The sequence below is a fragment of the Taeniopygia guttata genome, chromosome 4 (genome assembly GCF_048771995.1).
Source record: "Taeniopygia guttata chromosome 4, bTaeGut7.mat, whole genome shotgun sequence".
NCBI lineage: Eukaryota > Metazoa > Chordata > Aves > Passeriformes > Estrildidae > Taeniopygia > Taeniopygia guttata.
Window position 1 is genome coordinate 67,451,830 of NC_133028.1, and position 25,573 is coordinate 67,477,402.

Sequence of the window (25,573 nt, forward strand, 5' to 3'; positions counted from 1 at the left end):
GTATCCTGAGTTTCTATTTGTGTTTCAGGCTCTGAGGTAGCTGCTTTTATGCAGCTCCCACACCTCAAAGAGGAGTGTGACCAAATTGGTTCTTTGCTTTTGTTTGGCCCTTTGAAAAGAAAGATGAAAAATGAATGATCCCAGAGGCAGATCTTATAGCCTTTCCTTTTACATTTTGAGTGTTAATTGACCAATTCCAATATGAATGAAAACTACTTGTGAAGAAACACAAGGTCATGTTTTCTGCAAGGAAAAAGTTACTCATGTAGTTTTTCCTGCCTCTGTGGGGAGAGTATAGGTCGTGTCTTCTTGTTTATTCTGCTCAGTCAGTGTCAGGGGACAGAGCCTCCTCCTCTCTTGCTTTTCTGGTTTTCTGCTAGGGATCACAGTTCATCACATGTTCTGCTCCCTGCTCTCTTTAATTTGCCTCCTCACGGTATCATGTATCAGAAAGGGTCTTGTCCCCTCCTCCTGGGTGCTTTTGTAGTTTAGCTTTCCTTCAGTTGTCATTTAAATGTTGGTGCCATCTCCAACAGACCTGTGGTACCAGACTTCATCATCCACTTACTAATTGCTGCAAAAAAACATTGTTTTCACCATTAGCTTTCTAAATCTCTGCAAACTGATTTCATCACCTTCTTTAAAACCTTTTCCTGTAGCTCCTCATTGGTGTTGTGTCCCAAGGAAGCCATCCCAATGCTCAACTGGCTTCTGTTTGAGACTGCATCCCAACATTGTGACCACAGCTGTGCTAAATGTTTTGTTCTATTTCCTAATGCTTAATTAATTCTTGGCTTAAATTTCACAGTGCAAACTCTGCAATGGTGACCAATGTTCTGGGGGTTTTTACAGCAGAGTGCAGAACTGGGAATAGACTGGTGTAATCCCCACAGTAAAACAGGCAAGGTGAAGAACTCTGTTTCAGCTGTGTTAGGGGCATTCCTGGGGCTACAGCTGCAGTGGTGCTGGACACCTGCCTGTAAGGTTTGTGCATATTCTTGTGAGCATTTAGTGTCCTCCAGCCCAGATATGGTTTTACCATTCCATATTTAAATATGGAATTAATTCAGAACATTTCCAAGACAAAGGAGTAGTTCTTAATTTAATGTCATAAAGAAATCGCCACCATATGCCATAATTGTAGCTCATTTGGGATTCAAATGTTACAAACAGACCTCCCCACAGGTGAAGATTGGTCTTTACAGGCAGCGTGCAGAACACTTTGCATCCACAGATTTCTTGGAGCGTGTGTGGGAGGCCTATTGCAGTCTGAGGGCTCTCCAAGGTCTTCCTGGGAGTTGTGCAGTTGCTCTGTGTTGGTACTGCTGCCTGTCTCTGTGCTTTTTTCCCAGTCTCATGGGTTGTGACTTATTGCTCCAGACACTTGTGACTGTGGTGCTTTGAGCTTTGATGGCTGAAGACAGTAACTGCAGTACTTGCTCTGCTAGATCAGATTTACCAACCCAAACCCTGTTGTTGGGATGCAATTCCTTCCCTGTAAATTCAAGTTAAGGTTAATGTCATCTAAGCTCCACTGTTATCCTTTCTCAGTCATGAGCTGTGCAGCAAGGAACATTAGAAAAGCTTCATTTGATCCCAGCTCTTGGGGCTTTGGGGAGAAAAAGAACAGAGGATTGAAGGAATATGTGTGTTGGTGGAGTTTGGCAGGAAAATTTTCAGCATAAGGCTTAGGGAACTGTCCCTGATGAAAGACAAGGAACTGGATATGTCTTTGTGATTGAAAGACAAAAAGTTTTAATGGTTTTTTATCCTTTAGTATCCAAAAGGTCAGCTTAACACTCAAAGTTAACACAGAATAGTATGATGGAAGAGTGATAACACTTGGATAGAATAGGTTAAAATGCTCTTGCATTGGTTCTATTTCTTGTCCCATCACTTCTTCCTTTTAGCTTGGTAATTGCAAGAGGTTTTGGGCTTATCATCTCTGTCTCAGGCTAAATGCAGTGAGACAAGCAGACTTTCTGCTTTTCTCAAATATCTGAGCTTTTCTCTATATCTGTGTTTGCAGTCCCCTGCTCCCTGCAGAAAGAGATTTCTTAAACCTCTCACCAAGACACCACAAACTCCCCCCTGTACATGGCAGAATGGTGAATGTTTCTAATTTAAAGGAGTGGCTGAAGGGACAGTGAGGGACAGTGAACCTGCACATCAGCGTGTTCAGACTGGTTTGATATCTCTGCTGCCACAAAAGGGTTGATAATGCAGCATGAAGCTGAGTTGTGTGTCAGACCACAAAGAGTGGGGCTGTTTTGTCAGATGGAAAAATCATCCAGGGCCTCAGCCATTATCCTGTGATCTTCAAATCATCTGTTCCATTAAAAACATTTGGAATATGTTGATAACTATTTGGTATTTTAAGCAGTATTCTGGTTATTTACTGTCAACTTTGAAGTCACTCCAAGCGTGGCAGAGCTCATCATTGCATTGGCCTATGGAAGTGCAACACAGGAAAGGGTTGTTGAAATGTAATTTGTGTTTTTCCATCCATTTCTAGATAATACCTTAGGGCAGTGCATCCCAGCCCCTCTAAGCTGTGGTGAAGGGGCTCCTCCATGTGCTCTAACAACCCCTGCTTCCTGAAATCCCTGTGGCTGCTGGCTGCTGTCAGCACACTGTAATGCAAGAAAGTTACATGAGTACCCCTCAAGAGTTTAAATTAACTTGGTCTGTGGTTATATGATTATTATCTGCAAATAATATCTGATAGGCTTTAAAAGCAGTTTAAAAAACCTGATTCCATGAGCTTTGCTAATCTAACCAAGAGTCAGAGTTAAAAGCAAGATATGCTTTTAACATCAAAGAAATTCAGTTTTCTGAAGGAGTAGTTCAAAAGAAATACTTTCTGTGTATTGTACAGAAGAAAAAGAGTTCAAGGGTTTTTTGCCATAGAGTTTGTGATACCAATTTTAGAGGTATTTTTTTGTGAGCTATTTGCAAGAAGCCCACAGCCTCCAGTAAGAAGCCCACAGCCTCTCCAGTGTGTCTCTGGGTTCATGTATCTGCCATAAAATCTCCAGCTGGGTATGGCTACTGTCAGCTTTCTATCTGCTTGTGTAATAAATGTACCTGAGGATCACACAGGTACTCAAGTGGATTCCCACATCCCATCCCTGGGCTTGCATGCTCCATGGCCACCTGTAATTCAGCTCATGAGGATGTCTCTTGACCACCAAGGATGATAAATATTCATTTCACCACGTATGAAATGTGTCTTTTATCCCCTTTTCCAGAGCCTTCCTTTCTTTGGTGTCTTTTTCTGCCCTCTATTATCTCTGTTATCTCTTTTCTGGGGAAATTCCCTCTCTCATGGCTCTGCAAGCTTGGCCCAGTGTCAGGAAAACTCACCAGAGGACGAAACATGGGCTCTTGGAGGGAATTTTATCACCTGTTGTTTTTCAGTTCAGGTATTTGTGTAAACAAATAGAGTTTAGATCCTTCTCCAAAGCAGGGGACTGAGAGAACACACAGATATGTTCCAGGCTTTGACCTGGAAGAAACCCACTTTTCTGTTATTTCGTACTGTCGTGGACAAAGCTGTGAGTGTAGGCCCAGGGCAGTGAATTTCCAGTCAGCTCAGTCCTGAGGGAGCCAAGCTGATTGTCAGAAGTTCAGCAGTGTCTGCCTGGTGGGCAATTCTGAGATGTTTTCTGCAGTGCCACCTGCCAGGCCACGAGGCACCAGCAATGTTAGCCACTGCTCAAGGAGCCCCGTGCAGAGCTTGCAGGAGGTGATGGTGATGGGCTGGGGTTTGATTTGCACAGCCCACGGCAGCACAAGGGTTAATTGCCCGTGGAACTGCAGCACAGGGTTAATTGGAGCAGATCAGATTGCCCTGATTAGCGGTGCCCAGGGAGCAGCACCGAGTGATTCACCAGCCAACAGGTCTGTGCTGCTGGAATGAAAATCACCTGCACAGGAAAATCCAATTATCATTGCTGAGAACGTGGGTGTGGATCTGGAGGGGTGGCTTAGTTCTCCTGTGTCTAATTCAACCCAACTAAAACAGTTTACAAATTTGTTCTGCACTCAGAAAATATACAAGAAAATTAACCCTGAGGGGCTGCACAAAGCTGAACTATCTGGAATATTATATTTTAAAATAAGGGATTGGAAATCTTCCAGTTAGTTTGCTTTTTTTTCAGGAATTGACCCAAATTAGATGGAGTTAATTTAAAATAAATACTTGCTATTAATAATAATAGCAACAGTTACTTAGAGCCACAAAAGCAGAAATGAAATGGAAGCCTTGTTTTTGTCCTACATTTGTCTAAAACTCTTAAGTAGAAACAAAATAATATTTCTGAGAGGCAGGAGAGTTTCTAGTCTGTGTTGTCAGAGAGAACAATGGTCACTTCAAGAAATTCTGTATAGCAGAGCACTTCACATTTATCAATTTTTATCTGTAATGCATTTATAAGAACTGTCTGTACTATGAACATGTGTTAACTATAGGAATATGTTGTGTGTCCTCCTACTTGTCAGCAGTTACTTTCTATTTTTCCAAGCTAATACTTGCCATTAATTCCAGCTCTTAGTTATGCCCGCTGCATGTTTTCTTAAACCAAGACTTAATCAGACAAATTATTTTGTGTTATTCAGCAAGTAATGATAAGTTAGATTAACTCTTGAAGTCATTAACACTTAGAATTGCAGTACATACATGTTACTGTTACTATGATTATATAAGTTAAATTCTAGTCATTTAACTGCGTATAAGGTCTTACTGTTTAGTGGTGCACCTAGTTAAAAAAATGTCATAGAAATTATTTTTAATTATAGATTTAAAACTGTTCTTACTGGAGTTGATTTATTAAAGATTGGGCAATGTATATTTAATAACTAATAGTCCCCAGTGATAGTAATTATCAAACTGGATTTACTTAACAGCCAATAAATAACCTAATAAATCTAAATTTTGTAGTCAGTTGTCTGATAATTAGAGCAAGACATTGGGAAATTGGATCTATATATGTCCAATAGCTATGTGTGTATATATGTGTATATCTGGTACTTAGCAGTAGATATATACCTTTTTTTATGAAGGTTTTTTCCTACTACTCGAAATGTTTCTTGTTTCTTAAACATATACCAAGCTACCAGCTTGTTACTCTAACAGATCCCTGTGAGAATAAATTATTTATATTAGTATTTTATGTGTCAAAACCTCACAGTCAAACAACAAAAGGTGCTCCTTGTCTCTCTCTCACACTGGTGCTGTTCTAGGAGTTGGAGTTACAAGATTCAGACATAAAGTGAAACAGTGAAAGATGATAAGAAAATACTACTTTTTCTCAAGGTATTTCTTACTAAAAGAGATTGTTTTGCAGTTTTGTTTGCTCCTGACACTACTTTGAGTAAATCTGAGCTTCTAAGACATGCTCAGGGCAGTTAAATATTTATGCTTCCCAAACTGAATTTTTCAAGAACATTTTCTGTTGACAGGAAGCAGTTTGCTTTGGTTTTATGGCTTTTCTTACAGGTTATAAGACATATATTTTTTTTTTCTTCATTGTGGGGGAAAAAGATATGTATTTCTGTGTCTGTGAAGACTTTGTTCTGCTGTAAAAAAGCAATATGTATAACACCGTGTTCTTGCATATTTCTATTTTAAAGTCTAGCTATTACCTGTGATATTTTCCATTTTGCCTTCTATTAGGGCTGAAGTTGGAAACTATTTAAAACCTAACAAACCCCAGAGCTGATCCCTGTTCTTTGAGTAGCAGCAGGAGTGTGGCTGTTATGGCTTGACATGGAAATGAGGAACAAGCTCTGCTCCCCAGCAGGTGCCCAGGTGGAAATTTGCAGGTGAGCTCCCACCAGCAGTGAGATGTTGGCTGCTGACTCTGCTGCTCCTGGCCTCACACTGCTGCTGCCTTTGTGGGTCATGTTTGTCCTTCTGCCTTTTTGTCCCTGTTCCCTGGGAGCTCCAGTGGGGCAGGAGGTCACTGCAGGTTACCATCAGCTGGCTGTTTTCAGCCAACCCTTTCCCTTCTTTCCCTGACCCTGTTTTCCCATGCAATTGTAAAGAAAACAAAGCCACGACTTTTACAAAATCAGTTTGGGGAAGATGTTGCTTAATGGTTGGTTTCATTCAAAGAAACACTTGTAACATTCACTCCTTTGGGTAGGAATGCCTTTTATAAGAAGCTGATAAAAATAGGAGTTTTAAAGCAGGAATATTAAAAGTAGGACCAGATGGGGCAAATTCACCACTGGGGAAGTTCTGTTTGCTCTGAGGCAGTGGCACCAATTTTGTCTCTGTCCAGTCTTTCACTGATCCTGCAACAACAGTGCTGCTTTAAAGAACTTGTCCCTCAGGAGGGATTGGATCTGTGGCACTCTGGGGGTTTCCAGCTGCAGCACTGCATCACAGGCAGGCATGAGCTCTGGCTGGGTCACCCTTGTTAACATTCTCATGTGTAACTCATAACTCACTTCATCAGCAACACTTTATGGAGTTCTGCCTTTTGCCTTAGCTCTTGCCACTAAATAGTCCTTGAGCTGAGGAGTGATCCTGATCTAAGAATCAACAGGAATCTTTGATTATGCCTTTATAACTCATGAAACCACAGTAATCTCATTCATTTTGGTTCAGTGACATGAGCTAAAGCAAAGGCTTTCAGTGGTCCTCGAGTGTTAGCTCTCAAGGGCAAGCAGAGTGAAGATCCTGAATAATTTGCTTTTCCAACCAGCTTTTACTGTATTTCCCCCGCAAATGAATGAATGTATCATAGAGCTCAATTACCTGCCCATAAGATGAGAGTTGTTGCTCAGAACTGTGGAATGAGGGTAACAAGAAGCCCAATGCTAGAGCAGATAAACACTGCTGCAATACTCTCTCAGCTCTATTTAGGGTGTTTTAAATTTGCAGCAAGTCTCAGGAAGGATGAGGAAATGCTGAGCTACATAAAAATAATGAGGCTGGAGGAGAAATTAGCCTTGAAGTATTCTTCAGTCTCAACATTGCAAACCAACACATGTGGTAGTGCAAATGTTGGTTTATATTTGTAAAAAAAGAACTGCAATCAATCAGATGCACTGCTAAGTAGTTAGTACTTTGTTAGTCAGTTCCTCTAGGAACTCTTCCTTAATAAAAGGCCTGTTCCAAATCCATGTCTTGCTAAAAATAAAAACCAGCAACAAGCCATAGTATCTTTATTTGACCTGTCCCAGGCTTCTTTTATTTATTTTTAATTTAGGACAATTCCATTTTTAAACGTATACATACAAATCCAATGCTTTCAGTGGTTGAGGATGAAATTTTGAACAGACATTAATTCCTCTTTTTTTTTTTTTTTTTTTTTTTTTTTTTTCCTCTAGAATAGAATTTGGGCTTTTCCCACCAGAAGAGTCCTTACTGTAGGCAGATGTTTCTTCTGTTCTTCTTGAAGCAGTGCAAGTGGTTGGACACTGAAGCTCAAAGAGGGAACTAAGATCCCTGACCTGGAGAAGCCCACAGGTGAGTGCACTGGAGAAGTTCTTATACCAAAAGCAGTTCTTGTAAGGCTTCCCAGCCCCTTACAGGAAATGAGCTGATTCCTGCAGGGTGCCATAGGAAGACTTCCAGACTGAAGTGAGAATCCTGCTGCTATAGCAAGGATTAGGCTGTAGTGCATCATAAATTGCATGGAAAGTTAATCTGTGTCAAACTGGGAATTAATTTTTTTTTTTTTTTTATTTGAAAAAAACATCACATCTTCATAGGGAGACATTGCCTAGCACTTCTGCTGTGGATACCTGAATAATTCAGCTGGACAGGTGGAATGACCAGGTAATACAATCCAGATGTTGAAAGGATTTTTTGGATGATTTTTCATAGGTTCAAGCTGAAGTCTCTGATTTATTCAGGCTTTGAAGTACCATGCAAGCCTTTCCCATGGAAGAAATTGTGTTTTATGTAAATAACTCACTGTGTGGTAAACTAGAGGAAGGCAGAGAACAACAAAACTTCTTAGGATTTTAAAGCTTCACGTTTGGTGTGACTGTACAGTCAATGTTGGAACACAATTTTTTAGAAGTTGTCTTCCTTTAAGTTCTATTGAAGCATTCACCCACTGTTTAATGTGCTTTTATTGTTGCTCTCAGTATTTTTTCCCTGTTACATTCTTTTCATTGAAAATGGTTTACTGAGCTAGCTTCTTCCATTGCAACACAGTAAGAAGCCATAACTAAAAAACCGTATTTTTGTAATTAAAAAATAATGGGAGCTTTATTTAAATAGAAGATATTCCTAACTCTCCTTTCCATCCCTGCCTTGAAATACTGTTTCCAAGTTATAGAACTCTGTACTCTTTATTACAGAAAAATGCCTTCCATCAAGAAAATGGCATCTACCTGGAAAAATCTAGAAATGGTTGTTCTTTGTGATCTTCAATGATGTTCTTCACTCAAAAACCTCCAAGCACAAATCGTTTTAGTGAGCAGGTAAGAGAGCCACTTGCATTTTCTCCTCTAGTCCAGCAGCTGCTCCTGTAGCTCATCTGACAATGGTTTGGGCAGGAACACAAGAGGTGAAACTGTGGGGTGAACTTGGCTTCAGATGTCTCTTGCTGTACATCTTGAAAGACTCTCAACCAAATGGTGAAATTCAGCACAGTTCAGGGCCTTGACAGCATGACCAGTTTGCTAAAACTAAATTGGCAGTAGCAGCAACACTGCAATATTGTGATGCTGGTGCCTCTTTTGAATGATTTTAAATAGCAGAAATAGATGATGCTGCAGCAGTAGTGAAATATTGCAATACTGGTGTCTATTATAAATACTGTCAAATATTGCAAATAATGAAAATGGCTAACAAGTCTAAATTCTGAAGTCAACCTCCAAGATTACAACTTTTAAGGACTCAGGTTTTACAGGTCCTGTAAATATTAAAGGATAATATTTCCTTTGATTTTGTCAGAAAGCCACAGGCAGTGGAGCTGTTTGTGCACTGAGGGCAATCTCCTTTGTAGCTTTTTCAGCTCCAGTTGTTCAAGCCCTATTGGTGTGAACAGCAGCAGCTTAAAGCACTTCCCAGTCTTAGAGAGCTTGAGTAACACACTGCTGTAACAAGGTGGGTTTGAACCAAACTTAGCCAAGTGATTTGCCTTTTCCCCTGTTGTAGTTTTCATTTTGCCTAACACTGAATTTTAGCAGTGGAATTGTGCGAAGTATTCAGCACTTCCATATGCAGTTTATCAGATAAAGTAAGAATAAGGTTTCAAGAGTTTTGTTCTTCTTTTGTTCATTATAATGAGAGTTACATGGCTCAACCCATAGAAGTTCCTTGAAATTTTAAATTCTAAGGAGTCAAGGATTAGGTTTTCAGTGGGTTCTGCTATTCTGGTGCAGATTGGAATGATTTCTTCAAACCCTGTCCATCTTACATGATATCTGTAGTAAGTGAATCCCAGAAGATTTTAAGATTTTGAGTCTGTTTCAGTCTTGAATATAATTCCAAAATTATTTCTATCTAGTCCTTGTAGACTGGAGCATCTTTGAGAATAATTACATTATGTGTTGGGGATTAGAAGAAATGGGGAAAATGTGAGACCTGGGGAGAAAAAACTGACTTTCTATAAAGTAACGACCAACCCAGATGTTGCCATATATTGTGAATAATAGTCTCATTTTTGCTGGAATCCTGTTATGTATTCAAGACACAGTGGCTGGTAAAACGAGCTGTGGGAGTAGAGCTTAGGTGCTTTTGTACCAGAAGATGGAGCAGGAGAGCCTGGAGTCAGGATCTCGGCAGCACCAACGTTCTTTTAGTAGTGCTGACCCAGCTTTTGTGATCTCCATGGATGAGATCTAAACAGGAAAATTGAGATCACTGCTCCTTCACAATGTAATAGCCCTGTAACAATTAAAACATGCTAAATCCAGGAATAAAAGCAGAGCCTAAGTCAAGTAAATTTAAGCAGTTAAGGACCAAAGACACATTTCAGTGGCAAACACCCATAAGGTAATGCAGAACTGTTTTTTTACCTAACAAATACTTACAGATGGATTTTAAATTCCAGTGTGACAAGTCTCAAAGGTAAAGCTCAATGTGGTTATTAATGTAAGATCATTCATAGCTGATTCTCTGCAGGACTTTTATTTAATTATGCAAAGCAAGGGATATGATTCTGCCAACTTTGTCACAGGCAGACCTTTACAGAAACTGTTGCTGTGGAATTTTTAAGCAAAATTCCCAACACCAATTAGTTGGAAGAGCCAATGCATGTTTGGATCCTCTGATGGATGGCACTGAGGATCAGTCCTTTGCCAACTTTTTTATACCTTACAGAGCCCCAGCCTTGAGATATGCCCACATGATTGCCATTTTCAGGGTTTTTAAGCACAATAAAAGCATGTGCATTTTATTAGCACAGATGGAGACATTTTGAACAAGAATCCTGATCAGTCATGAACATGGCAACTTCCCCCTCTCCCTCCCACCAATATTGCAGGCACTAGGGATCTAACTAACCCTGCAAAAATAACCTTAGAGAAGGGTTGAAAACAAACTTCATCATTTCCTTTTTTAATAGCAATAGTTGCAAATCCATACATAATGTTGCTGTCACTTTATCCACTTATTGTAAATACCACATGCAAATCAGTAGGGTCTTTTCTGTTTTCCAAACAAATCTTGAATGTTTAAAAAGCACTCTGAATAGAAGTCCTATTTCAATATGTTGCTTTAAAAGTAGTATATTGTCATTTATTTTTCACAAAATCCTCATTGTTTGATTAAGAACTCCTTGGGAAGTTTTGCATTGTTGGACATTAATTCACTCCATCTTCCAGACAAATCAGTGCTTGTAGGACTTGAATAACTTGAGGTTGCTAAAGGAGCTCTTGGACTTCTCACAGGAAACACCCCCGTGTTTTATCATCCTTGCCCTCCATTCTTCTTCCTAGCAGCCTTTTAATTCTTGTAAATTAAATATTGTAAATAATTAAATGCTTTAAGTTACTGTAAACACTATACATGAGCAACAAAACAGCAGTAGTTGCAGTGCCAGTGTTTGGTTTCTGTTTGCAAGGTCATGACGTGGCACAGCGTGGGTCTGATTGCCTGGTGTGCTATTGCAGATTTTTGAAACAAACAGCACAAATGATATTTATGTTTGTCATATTCTGAAACCAGTCATTTTATGAAAGAACTGCAACGTTTGGGTCACTTTGCAAAATGGTTTGAATGCTGTTGTGTGTTCTAGTCAGTTATTTCAGGAAGTGCCTAAATGTTTCAAGCATTTCAGCAAATGAACTGTTGGATAGAGCTGCTGTTAATACAGAATCTCTTGCTATGAGTGTTCTGTCCAAGTGGGGTTTTGTGTTTGGTTAATCCTTGCATAGAAAAATCAGACCCATGCACTTGAGAGTTCTCACAGTTGTAGGGCTGTAGTTCCAGAAGTACAGTTGCCTACTCTGGCTATTCCCAGTGGCACCCTGCCACTGTTTTAGTATGTGCAACACAAGCTTTCACAAAACTCTGGTCCCTTTGCTTTTTTATTTACTGCTGAATAATTAACACAAATGCATCTGTATATTGTACCCAACTGCATATGGGCTTCTCGCTAGATGATTGCAATTCTGTGGTAAGCCCAGAATGATAGTAAAAGGGTTTTAAAGTCATGTGGAATTAGGGTTAACAGGAAAATAAGCTTAGTAGGCCCTGGAAAAATAAATACCTTAAGCACATGAGGAACTAGTACTTGCTAGAACTGCACCTGTGTAGCTAGTACATGATAAATGATATAATTGTTAGATGTGATGATTGTTTAGTAATTAAATATAATTACTGTTTAGTCATAAGAATAATCATGAGAAACTATGGTCAGGGACCTAAGAAAGATCACGAGAAACTCATGGCAATGTATACAATAGAAAAATATAAGTTTAATAATTACTATGTAAGTTATATAACGATAGAATATAAAATACGTTCAGCTCGAAAGCCATGTCGGAGTCAGATTTGGGTTTGTACCCCGACTCCCAGAGCTCTTAATAAAAGCACCTGCATACAATCATATCCCACGATTATGTGTGTTTCCGAACGCTAACAAGAGGGTCATTATTAACAAATGATAGCAAATGCTGTGTCATGATCAACAGTAAACCAGTGGGCTTGAAAATGTGAGCAAACACACTTCTGTTAATTTTCTGGAGTGAGAGTCTCTCAAGTAAGTCAGAAGCCCTGGCTCACAGGAGTAGCAGAGCACTGCAGATTTGTTCAGTAGGTCTGTAATTTATATCCACTCCTATTTGACTCCCTGTTCTAATGTGTAATGTCAGGAACATACTCTTATTAAAACTGATTAATAGGCAAAATATGAGCTCAGGGGATGCAGAACTCACCTTTTCCATTTACCCCCAAATATTCAAAATACTGTTCCCTTTGGATGAAGAAGCTAATGATTTTACATCTTCAAGTTTTAGCTAAAATTATTGCATCATTTCTAAAGGCTTTGTTATTACATCAATTCCACTGAAAATTGGTAGTGAGGTCTCAAGTCACTTTTCTTATGGGCTTGGTGCCAGAACCTTGCCCACAGAGAGCAGGAATACTTCTCAGCCACGTGGCTAAATAAGTGGAGAGAGACATGATCTATTCTGTTTTCCCTTGGGGGGAAAAAAAAAAATCATTGCAGTAATGGAATCTGCTTAGACCTACCAAAGGGAATCCCTCCCAGAGCATCAATACCTTCAGTGGGCTTGAGACCCACAGAACAAAGGTTTATGCTCACCTTTGATAAGAAATCAAGAAAGATAATGTTGTCAGTTTTCCAGTTTCTAGTTGTAGCTTGTTGACCTAGTGTTTATTTTAAGGCATTCTATTCCTTGGGCTATAACTCTGAAGTTTGAAATAAGGAACATAATTAGCATGTGACCTCATTATAACCAACACTTGCATTTGCTGTTTTATGTTTTTGTATTTGAGACTAAATTGTGTGGGGAAAAAATCTGATCTCAAAGGGGATGGGATACTAAATCTTGCAAACCATTAATAATCTGCTGAAGGCCACAGTGCCTTATCTTATGTACTTTTTGTCAAATGGTTATGCTCCCCCAGACATTTTCTAATTAGCCTCTTTCAATTTCCTTCTATCAGTTTCATTTCCCTGTGCTACACTTGACACTCACATTTAAAATCTTGTGTTGAAAACTGTTTTTATGCTAAATGCTGCATCATTAATTTGTCTTAAAAGAGAGTGTGTACAAATCAACAAGGTTAGTATTCTTCCCAGTTTTTCACAGTCTAAATTTGTTTTGGAAAATTATTAACAAAGGTTTTCTCACTCTATTTCTCTCCTTGAATATAATTCCCCAGGCTAAATTGAATCTTCTCTGCTTAGAGGAGGGCAAAGATTTCAGCTGTTGCTGCAAAGCCCCCTGAAGCATCTCTACAGAGAGTGTGCAGTTCTGTGTAACCCACTGCATGTTTCAAGTATAAAGGTCATAAACAGCATTTCTGCAAGAGCAGAGGAAGCACAGTAGAAATTTTAGATTTAAATAATCAAGGCAAAGCCAAGTGTGCATCTCTCTTTTGTAGCTTCCCAGTTTTAATGTAGCTTTCTAGTTTAATTCTAAGTTCTGCACAGAATAGAATAAAGGAACCATGTGAGTCTTGGTGTGAGGCCACCAAGGCAGAGTTTTCTCTCTGGTTTCAGTCACCTTGTCATTCACAGGATCCTCTAAGCACAGAACATCAGTCTTCCAGAATAAGCCAAAACTATTGCTTCTCTACCATAAAAAGTGTGGAAGTCATATTCTGTTGTTTCAGTTCTGACTTGTTTGTGTGAAAATTGCAGGTCCTCAAACTGGTCAGTGTCCTATTTCATCATCACAATTATCATCTGCAGGTGCCAAAGATGGCCTTTTCTGAAATGACTTTGTGTAGCACTCGTCTTTTGGTCCAGACCCAGTAATTGTGTGATTCACTCAAAAGGCTGTAATCATATGACAGAAGAAGAGCAATTAAATACAAAATTATTCAATTACTCTTAATGTAGGAATTTAAATGTGTTTTGTTGCACTGCAGTGCTTTAGAATATTTTATGACCCTTGCACAGGCATAGAGTCTGTAACACATAAAACAAGCAAAAGGCCTAATTGCTCTGTGCACGGATTATTTATAACTGTGTGGTCTATGAAGGAAGAAGAGTCCATAAAAAGAATGCCACTGAGTGTTAAAACCCATCTGCTTGCTGCATTTTAATTGGGTTGAGAGTCTTAGATTTCAGAGACATTGCATTATGGATATGGCACTTGCATTCTAATTTTAAACAGAAACAGGAGAAGTAAATATTGATTCAGGAACTTTGTGTATCAGGGGTGCAGTCACTATATGACAGATGAAGCCATTAAACCTTGGGAGATTTCTGTCTTATTTGTGCTCAAGTTTAGATCTACTAATTTACTTGGGAGGGGCAGGGAGGAGTAAGGATTTGCTCATAGAATTGCTGTGTCTACATATGGATCTGTGGAGCCATAACCAGGCATGACTTGAGTTATGCAAAGGTGTTTATGTCAGCCTGCCTCTCTCTCTTCCTGTTTATTTCCTTGATTCATTTGTTCTCTGCTCTCTTGCTGAAGATGGGTCTGGCCTCTTAGGACACACACTGAAGCTTCCTTCTGGCTCTCTCCTTGTCTGGGAGATACCACAGGCTGCACCAGTGCATGGGTTCTGTACAACAAGCTTGGCACAGAATTTGTGTGAGGTTGGCAAAGGGTGATGCCAGGAATGCAAAATACATTGAATTTCATTGACTGTGTAAAATAATTTCCCCCTGAATTCCCTTTAGGGACCCAATTCAGCCCAGAGTCAAGCTTTACATCCAAGTTGCTACAGAAATAGTAATAATTCAGTCATATAATGGCTCACACAGCACTGCTATAGTGCCCAATTAAAATCTGTCCCTGCAGTGGTACTAAAATCCATGATCACCCTTGAAAGCTGCTCTGGACACTTGGCACTTAAACTGATCTATTGATCCATTAGTGCTCACCTTTTGCTAACCTATTGGTTAGTCAGTCTCCTTTAATTTTCCCCTTTAGTGAAGCAGTTTCACTGCTCTACATGTAATTATGGTCCAACATGCATGCCTTGTCCAAAACTGCATCTTGGGAAGCTTGTGCTGGTTTCTGCGTGGGAGAAGGAAGGAAATTGCTGTTAACTGTGATAACTATCCAGAAAAGGGAAAATAACCCAAACCCCCCAGAGCTGATGCACTGTATCTGCCTGATTTATATTTCACATGAAGTAACTTTTGTTACTTATGCCTGAAGGGAAACAAACAAAGAAAACCTACAAATGAATAAAACTTCACAACTTCCAGAGGTGTGAGTTGTGAAAATAAATTGGAAAAAAATGGCACTTGGAGCTGGGTTAGATATAACAGGGCCAGGCTTGCTCTGCTCTGAGACTGAGGAATAGCAGAAGAGATGAAGGGCAACCTAAGCACTCAAGGGTCAAGAAGGAATTATGTTTGTTATTTTTCTTAACATCTTTTGATTATGGCAGAAGATATATTCAGCAGTAACAACAAATCTGTGCCACCTTCAGTTTAACCATTCCCTATACACTAGAAAATCAATGCTGTTTAATAAGGATAAAGGAGGGCAAAATTGTGATTTGAAACACTTTTCCTTCATAAAGCAGGTATTTTATTAAAATATATTAAGAACTAAAATACTGCTTTAGTAGGGTGTCCTAAAAATGACATAGTTGGCTAAATGTATACATTCAAATAGCCAGTAACTCTATACTTACAAAGCTACTGGTGTTCTTGCTGGAAACACCAGGGAAGACAAGGACACTAAGTGGTTATTTTGCTTGGGAAAAAAAAATAGTTCAGCTTCAGCAAATTGTCTGCTGCTACTGAGATTTCTCAAACTATACATTCCTTCCCATACCTTGTCTACCACCTGCCTTGATGTCCCATCTCAATGAGCTTCATTATCCTTAAAGTTAAATAAGAGAAGCTGAAAACATAGACAAGGTTAACAGTAATGATACTTGTGAAAAGTCTTTTTCTATTTATTATTAAAAATTGGACAGGCCTTGAAAAGAAGCAAGCCCATGTGTTGTTTTGAAGCTAACTGTAAGATCAGTACATTTTGTGGTGAAATTGTTGCTGCAGCAAAACTCCAGAGGTGAACAGCTGTCAGCGGACAGGAGATGCAGAATGCATTTTAGGTGGAGTCATGAACAACTTGGTGAAGGCTTCAAAGAGGCAGGAGCTGCCACCATCAGCCCCTTGTGGTGTCCTGTGTGAGTGTTCCTTTAGGGTCTGGAGGTGGGGCAGGAAGCTGCTGCTTTGGAAAGCTTCAGTGTGTGTGGTGTGTGCTCGTGTGCATCCCCAGCTTTATGGTGTGTGACAGATTGGTTTAGCCCTTCACTTACATTTCCTCTGGGAGCCTAAATAAACATCATAGGGCTCTTGGGAAATGCAGCTGTAAATACTGGACCACTGGCACCATGGCAGAGCTCAAATTATTAAAGCAAGCCAAAAACCCCCAGATCTAATGAGCAAAAATTCTTTTTCGTTTATATTCCCTTGCAGTCGTATTTCTGGCCTATGACTGTCAAGTGTTGTAGATGTTCAAGGTAAAGTTTGTCCCAGGTGATAAAGTCCACTTTAATTTTCATAAGTCTTCTTGTAAAAAACAGATCCTAAGTTGATGGACTTGGACAATTTTATGATTCACCCTTAGTCACTAGAGCTTAGGGAATATATTCTAGAAATGCCATGTTAGCAGTGGATTGTCAAGTCATTTCTGATTTAGCCCCTGGCTCTAACCAGACTGTCCTGCTTTCTGTGAGAGTAATAAAAAGATAAGCCTTGAGATAGATGTAGGGGGGGAGAAAGAGCTCATTTGCATTCAGATGAGCCATTCTTCCAGCCTCTGTCTCTATTTTATCTTATAAAAATGATCATAGATTTGATCAAAAGCAGAGAAAAGACACATAAATCCAAAGGCAGGTTAACAGCAGAGTTTCTTCTAATGATAACTCCAGCAGAAAACTGATGCATAGAAACCCATCTTTCCACTCACTGAAATCTGTGTACAGTGTATCATGTTATTGATCAAGAGTGTTAGATGTGACACTGAAGTGTCAAATAACTTCACAATGAGCTGAAATAGATAATTTCATCTTAATGAGGCTTCTCTGAAAATGCTGATATGGTCCCTTAGATTTGAGGACATTGATAAGTTTCTTTTTGGCCACCATTGCATATGGCATGCAAACTATTTTATTGCTAGGAACTCTATTGAAGGGATGTAGGAGTGCGCTCATAACACAGATACCATAGAATATCTTCAGCCCTACTATCTGATAGTGCTCCTAAAATAAAGCTGCTGACACAAGGCTGTGGGGCACTCTGTTTGTAGATGTGTATTTCTAACCTGGTGCTCATGTCCTTGCACTCCTTTAGTGTGGGAGGGGGTCCTGGGGAAAGCTGCCCTGGGATGCCCTGGGCGACCACAGTTATCTGATTCCCGCCTCCCCCCATGTCCATCAACAAGGAGAAAAGCTCCTATGTCCGTCCTTGTTCTGTATGAGACACTTGGTCTCTTTGTAGAGACTGGGGAGGAGAGGACTCAGGAAGGAACTGGGGAGGAGGAGGGACTGAACTGCACTTGACTTTTGCCTGTGGAGGATTGCAGTTGTTGACTGAAACCTGCCTCAGCCAAGCACTTTTTCAGATTGTAGCAGCTTGTTCCATTATGGATTTCTGTCTCTGGGCTGGATACTCAGCATCTGTAAGTGCAGAATCCTTCCTGGTACCATGCATCTTCCCCTTGTCCTGGGCTCCACCACTGGAATATTTTCCTTTCTCTGTAAAGTGAGTGAGATTTTACTCAGGTGGAATTTTGCAGTGAAATGAAGGTTTTTTTATGCACCTTCAGAGTGAGCCTTTGATAAGGGCTTCTGTATTACACAGAGGCCACACACATTTGGGTCTGAAGACTGATAGAGTTCTAATCACATTAAAATTGAACCACTTTGGTTTGTATGGAAGGCAGCCATTCTGCCTGTTACCAGTTTTATAAAATAGTTTACTCAGGTTGAAGAAAAATATCTCTTGCAGATAGCTGAGAAATTGCATCATGATGAGCACAGGCATGGATAAGAAGACCATCAACTTGCCCATACCATCAAACTTGAGGTCAATATGCAGGCCTGCAGTTAGAATTTTAATCCACAATAATATACAGACAATCCTTTATTATCTAAAAAATTCAATAGTATATCTTTGGAAATAAGTTGAAGTTGGAGGCGTTGGGTTCCTAAACACTCTTGTTTACAGCAGGACTGGAGAGTCTTTGCCTCTTAATACAGTTTTTAAACTTGTGGGTAATCCTGACCTAGGAAATATAAACTGGTGGCTGTGGTGTTGCCCTTCCAGCAGCCACGTGACATCTAAGTAAAAGTGCTTTGTTCTGACCTCTGTGGAAGCAGTGGCTGCAAATGCCACAAGGAAGTGGTGAAAGGCAGGACATTGGATGGATGCTGTTAGCCCACAGTCTAAAAGGACTTGGAAATGTCAGTTATAGGCCCATGGTAAACCCATTTATGTAATTAAATATCAGCTCCTGCACTGTCTGTGCTCCTCTGTTGTGTATCAGCTCGGTGACCAGGTTGATGAAACTGTCACAGAGGAAAAAACACTTAAGGCAAAGGAGTTGCTCCATTGTAAATGATAAAGATAAATCCGTGAATTTATCAAATAAATCTTTCTTTGGCTTCCAGTAATAATTTAAAATGGGTAAAAAATATGTGCTGCATAATCTGCTTTTAATGTATTTACTTTGGGACATGTACATATCACTGTATTCCATAACTGCAATATATGCACACATGCCAGTTCACCCTCAAATGGCCACAGGAAATGTGACAGCTTTTGTTTTCTGTTGCTTCTGTTTATTAATGCTTCAAGGTGATTCTCTGTATTTGTACACAGCTGTCATGGCATTAGAAAGAGAATGTTCTAAAATTAGGAGAAACAACCCAGAGAGCTGCTCTTTGAGGCAGGCACAGGCAGCATTTGCTCTGAATTGCTTTTGCAAAGCATCCTGATGGAGAGGCAGATACCAAGAATGCAAACTGCAGAGGGTGTGAGGCTGCTCAGCACCTCAGGCTGGGCTCAGGAAGGGCAATGTTACAGAGAGGAAAGGCAAGAGTTCTAATGAGCTGAGCGTGAGGCACCAGACAGTCAGGGTGCACACTGCTGATCTCTGGCAGGGGAAGGCAAGAGCCAGGCCCACCTGTTAATGGAAATGCAAGTTACAGCTTCAGCAGACAGAGGCTGTGCAAATAAATGGCTCCTATGTGCTGGGGAGTACTAAGCACAAAGATTCTGTTTCATACAGTTGTGTGAAGGCAACGCAGGACTCCAGAGCTTAGTGTTGGAATTGCAACTTTAATTTCCTTCTTTGCTGTTATTTGGACTGCTCTGAAGTAGTAACGAGAAGAAAAAATGAAAGAAAATGTTATTTGACAGAGACTGTGGTAGGGCTTTCTTCACAGACTTGAAATGGTTTTAATTCATTGAAATCTCCAGGTGAGGGGAAGATTGTATCCATTCCTCTCTCTTTAAACCAGATTTTCAAAGAAGAATCTAAAATTGCATTTGAGGGTCCTGGTGGGGGTTTTTTGCCTTCTTTCATGTGCAATCTAAGAACTCCAATTTTACAGGCCTATTTAACATTTGATCCATAAACATCAGTCATTGGCTTTGTATTTTGGGAACTCCTCAGTCTTGGGAAATTTGTAATTCTCTCTGGGCATTGAAGGTCAATCAAATGCTGCAGGTTTCACTCTGCCTTTAATACGGTTTATGTATTAGGGTTTGACTCTTAGCCAGAGATGTTTTTTATTGGCAGCCTGGCAGTTCTACTGTGGCACTCAGTGCAGGAAAATTCACTTGAAAGTGATGGGTAAATCAGCTCCTGGGAAGATGGGCACTGCCTGGCCCCGATGCTTCAGCATGCCTGGGCTCAGGCTGGCTGTCTCTGACTGTCTATTAACAGTGCATAATCATGTAATTAAATGTTCATTTTAACTGATGAGAATAAGATTTTTCAAGTGAAGCCATTTTTATCAGTGACCTCCCTGACTTTAGCCTGAGCTTTCTAGTTCCTGCTTTTCTTATTTTCTCCCCTGTCCTGAGAGGAAGTGATGGGGGCTGGAGGAGTGCGGCCAGCGAGGGCCAGGCCACCACAGTCACCCTGCACACTCAGCCTTGGAGATGTGACCAGGAATGTGCTGCTGCTTCTCAGCTTTTCACTGCAGAGACTGGCCATGCTGCCATCACTGTGCTAGGACAGTCAACTTTCATCTGTTTGGTCATACTCAGAACAGCTTCATTGTAAAGAGCAATTCTTTGTGGCTGGTACTGTGAAGAATGTGGTGTTTATACTCACATCATACTGGCAGTAGAGTAGAACAACTCCTAACTCATTTGGCAATAAAGACTTAGTTTTTTCTTCACTAAACCTCCACTAGCAAAATTCACAGGCTGGTGATAGATATCTCTACAGTGGAAAATATTTATGGACTTTATTGACAATTTAATATCCTTTGTCAACCTTTGTTGTTTAGTTTCTATTGATCCAGAGACACATAGGGCTGCTTTTGCTTCCTAAGGGATTAAACTGGCAAGCACTTAGAATCAAATTTTGGGAAGATGGGTGCAGAGGACTTTTTAATTCGCTTCTGAAAAGCATAATAATGATTAAGATATCAGGTAGAAATTACAGTCTTTAACATAATATGTGAAATTTTTATGTGGTTTGTTTTTTTTTAAATCCTGGATAAATTAAATTAGGCTTTTGGGGAAAGCATGAGCCGAACTTTATATTGAGTTTTATAACCTCTGATTCTGCTCTCCTTTCTCTTTCTGCTGGAACTTGTAGCAAACTTATTATGTCTAAGTATAATTTTGTAATAATTATCTTTCAAACTGAGCCTTTCTCACGTGGTGTTGGGGAGGGAGGGGAATGGAGAAAAAATGCCTACTTTCCTGAACATAATTTGAATTTCATACTGATGATTTGACCCTTTCCAAGATTCCACTGAGCACGGGATCTGGTTGAAACTGAGGGGACGACTCACGACTCAGGTATAAAAACTACATTTCATTCCCCGCATTAGGAGTTTTCTGTTGCCCACAAGAAAGTTAAGGAAAAAAAAAAAAGAAATGGGTTTGAAATTTCCTGTGCAATTTTCAGTTTGCTCCTCTTTCTGGAGATACCTTAGCAGCTGCAGGACATCTGAAAAACTTTGAACTGTGTCTTTATTTTTGAGGCTCTCTTGAACATTGCTTTTGTTACGATGTTCTTGTGTCAGTACTTTGAACTTAGCCAGGTAATGTTGGTGTCAGCAATGACTCTGGTAAAGCTATGCCTGCCTAATTAATAATACATGCTTAATGAAACACAGAATATACTTCCCCATGTATTTAATACCCTAATGAGTATAAGGCTGAATGAAGTCAGTATCAAGAAGATCTAAAGCAAAACACTGTTTCACATTGGTTATGCACAAGGAAATAGACATGTATTTTTAAGTTTCAGCTACCTTTAATTACTTTATGCATATTCAAATTCAGGTTGATGAATGTTGAACCACAAGCAGACCTAAAATAGTTAATTTAAATTCTCCTACTTTAGAGGCAAACTATTTTTATAGCTTTGAGGGTTTTTTGCTAAGGAAATGACAAGTATTTATTTATGCAGCTCCCTCCACATTTCCCCCATCATTATTCCCAGTGACCCCTGCAGGGATAAGTGGTCCCTGACCCTCGACCCAGGGGAGCTGCAGGAGCCTGGCAGCCGTGCCTGTGATTTCTCACAGTGGCAGAAAACTGCAACAGCACAGGGACATTCTGCTAAAAGCTCCTATTTTCCCCCGCAGGTTATTATACAGGCAGAATAAAATGCTTTGTTAAGGACCAACCACATCTTTTAGCTGCCTGAAAGGTCACATTTATTTGGGCTTTTTTCTCTTATTTAGGTGAGAGATAAAAAAACTAAGAGGAAACTTGGAGGAAATGCCAAAAGTACCAGCCGGCAGTACTTCTGTGTGAGTGTCTTCCTCATCTAAAACTTCTCTTGAATTAACATACTTATTTAAAGCTAAACATAACCATTTTTCTTTTGACCCTTGCCAAGGCAAATTAACAGGTCCGTCTTGAATATTCTTTTGTGGCCATATTTTAATACAATAATGTATCATTCTTATCTTATCCAATTCTTCTAAATTTTTATCATGGTCCCAATTTTCTAACATTTCCCCCAATGGACTGTCTTGTATATCTTTCAGTTTTGTTTTCGTAACTCTTCCCTTGCGGGAACGTTTACTAGTACAGTGACCCATGAATATAACCTACTTGTATTGATTTAATTAAATAAACACTTCACAGTGAGAAACAAATACAACCTGAACTTAAACAGAAATGAATATGAGACTCCTGGGAATATCAGGTACCGTGGGAACCAGAACTCAGAACAAACCAAAATGGCCGACAGTGGGAACCAGAACTCAGAACAAACCAAAATGGCCGACAGTGGGAACCAGAGCTCAGAACAAACCAAAATGGCTGACCAGCCGGAAGTTTTCACCGACTCTTCTGGTCCACCTGTCACTCACTATCGGGCTACCACACCCCTTCCTGAGGGGAACTCCCCCCATTCCAAGAGCACCTAAAATGGCTCCTCTGAGCAACCAAGGATACCACAACTAAAATGGTTCCTTCAGGCCACTAAAACTACACAATCACTTCTCTTATGCAATTCAAGGAACCCCTTATGCCTGTGTAACAACACTGGGTGTTTTTCCCAGGGATACAGAGTCCACAGGAAAAACATCTGGGTGTTCGACACCCAGGGATCTTTACAGTCTCTTGAAGGGGACAGGATTGGTGCGTTCTTGATCTGGTGGAGGGTCGGTCCTTCTTCTGGTCCCTGATTTTTCCGTATGGTGGTGCATTCCTGGCCAATCATTCCAGAAGCTTAAGGCACCATTGCCTGGTTGGCTCTCCCAATCACAAGCTGAGCTGGTGTCTTCACTCTTGGATACAGCCCTTCCCCTTTCTCTGCATTGACAGCTACATACACATAACTAACAATTCATATAACTTTGAATTTATTATATTAATTTTAACAATTCATTACAATACAACAATTCATTACACAAACAATTTATTTACAACAAGTAACTATCCTTAATCCTTCCTACTAAAACAAATTCATTTATAACAACAGGGGGACTAAAATACTATGGGGTAAGAATCTTATTCCTAAAATACTAAAATACAACGGGGTAGGAATCTTATGCCTAAAATACTTGAACTTCTAGAGGGGGAATACTAAAGGAAATGTCTGTTTCTTTTAGGAGAGGTGTCGGGAAACGCGGGACTGAGGCCGGGGTGTCTCCAGCTCTGGAGATGGGGATGCCGCTGGTCACACATGCCCCGGAGCTCCGCGCCGCGGTGGAACTCGGCGCTGAGTGGGACCGGACTCTCCTCTCTCCGACGGCCCCGGCGCTTCTCCCTCGGCCCGGGGCCCTGCGGGGCGGGTGGTTCAGGCACAGCTGCAGCAGGGCGCGGTTCTGCCTCAGCAGCTGCATCAGCCTCGTGGGGCAGCCGCGGCCCCGGCAGCAGCGGCAGCGGGCTCTGGCACGGCCCGAATGGTCCCGGCTCTGCTCCTGCGGGGCAAAGCGCAGAGAGCGATCCCATGGGAGCGGCGGAGTGGGGCCGAGGCCGCTGCGAGGGAGGCTCGGCCTGCCAGGGCTGCCCGGCAGAGGCCGCAGCGAGCGGAGCTCCGGCCCCGCTGCGGCTGCTGGCCCGGCCCGGCCCGGCCCGATGCCCGCCCGGAGGCTCCGCTCCCCTCTGCCCCGGGGCTCGGCCAAGGGGTGCCCTGGAGCCCCGGCAGCCTCGGCTGTGCCCATCCTGCCTGCTTGAGGCCTCCCTCACCTCTCTGCGGTGTCTCCAGAGCCTCCTGCCTGCCCGAGCCCTCCCTCACCTTTCTGCGGCGTCTCAAGAACCTTCTGCCGAGGCAGCAGCCCAGGACGACGCCCGCGACCAGCACGTCTCCCAGGAGGCACGTCCAGAACAGCAGCGCCAGGTCCCCCCACGGGCCGGCCTCATTGGCCATGTCCTGCAGCTCCAGCTCCTCGGGAAGCAGGCCCGAGGTGCCCCGCTCAGGACGGCTGGAGGGGTCGAGGGGATGGACCAGGAGCGCCAGCAGGTACACCTGCAGCATCCAGGAGCCGCCCGGGCCAGCCATGGTGGTGCGCAGGAGGAGCTGCCACCAGCACACAGGCTCTGGACGTCTCTGCACGCCGAGGTCTGCAGGGGCTCTGGGCACGGAACGGCTGGGGGCACTTGCCAGCCACCCTGCTGTCCCCAGAGGCTGTGATGTCACAAATCACAGAATGCCCGGGCTCGGAAGGGCCCTGCAAGTTCCACCCTAACCTGTGCCCCGTGGCCACCATGGCGAGCAGGCCGGAGCCGGAGTGCCATGGCCGGGCTTCCCTTGGCACCTCCCACAGTGCTGACTCCACCAGCTCCCCCAGGGCAGAGCATTCTCGAATCTAATGCCCCTTTCTGGGCCAAAGTTCTTCCTAATGTCCAATGTAAATCTCCCTCAGCGCGCCTCCCTCAGCACAGCTTCAGACCCTTGTTGGCATCTGCTCTCTCGTGGCCTGGCCCATCTCTGAGGAGGCTGCGATGCCCGCTGGGCACTCGCTGGGCGTGGGAGAAGAGGCTGTGCCAGCGAGTGCTGCTCAGCTTGTAGCCACTCACAGGAGCACTGGGTTGTGCCTGCTGTGAAAGGAGCGTTTGTGCACGTTGCCATTTCTTAGAGGTTTTACTCCAGATTTTCATGGACAGCTGTCCTAGTGAAAGCAAGTCTGTTTGCATGAGTATTTGAAGGGTAGTAGAACACAATGCCATCTCAGGGAAGTTCTGCTGGTGTCATTTTACTGAGGCTTTGAGATGAGTTCCAAGAGCTCCTAAAATGGCTCCTCTGAGCCACCAATGATACCACAACTAAAATGGTTCCTTCAGGCCACTAAAACTACACAGTCACTTCTCTTATGCAATTTGAGGAACCAATGATCTCAAACTTCCAAAGCAACAGATAAAATCCAGGCACCAAATACCAAAAAAACACTGACTTTTAAACCCAATGTCACAAAAATCACAATACACTCAGCAAAACAATATACACATCTATCACTAAAAACACAAAGATTAAGCAAAATGCTGCTAGTAACACTGCAAAATGCCAGACTGGTATTTTAGTATTAAAATAAATAAAACCACACAATATAATAATCCAGTAAATAACTTACTATCAGTAGCAATAGAAAGAATAAATGAACTTGACAACACCGACCACAAAATCCCAACTAAAAGTAAATCACACATAAATAACTTTACATAAACTGAAACAAAATTATGTCCCTAACCAGCAGGTTCTAAACCTCCCTAATAGGTAAAGGGACTTCTCCTAGCTGGCAGCCTTCACCCTCCCCGGCTTGTCGCTGTGCTACGAGGAATCTCCCCTT

The 25,573-nt window shown here is 41.5% G+C and overlaps 1 protein-coding gene across 1 annotated transcript in view; it reads left to right on the forward strand.

Annotated features, from left to right (window-relative positions):
• LOC115495084 (uncharacterized) overlaps positions 1-25,573 on the forward strand; it is a 161,297-nt gene that overhangs the window by 51,070 nt on the left and 84,654 nt on the right. Inside the window, exon 5 of the mRNA XM_072928814.1 lies at positions 22,016-22,084. Coding sequence (XP_072784915.1) covers positions 22,016-22,084 — 69 coding nt within the window. The remainder of the gene's footprint in view (positions 1-22,015; positions 22,085-25,573) is intronic.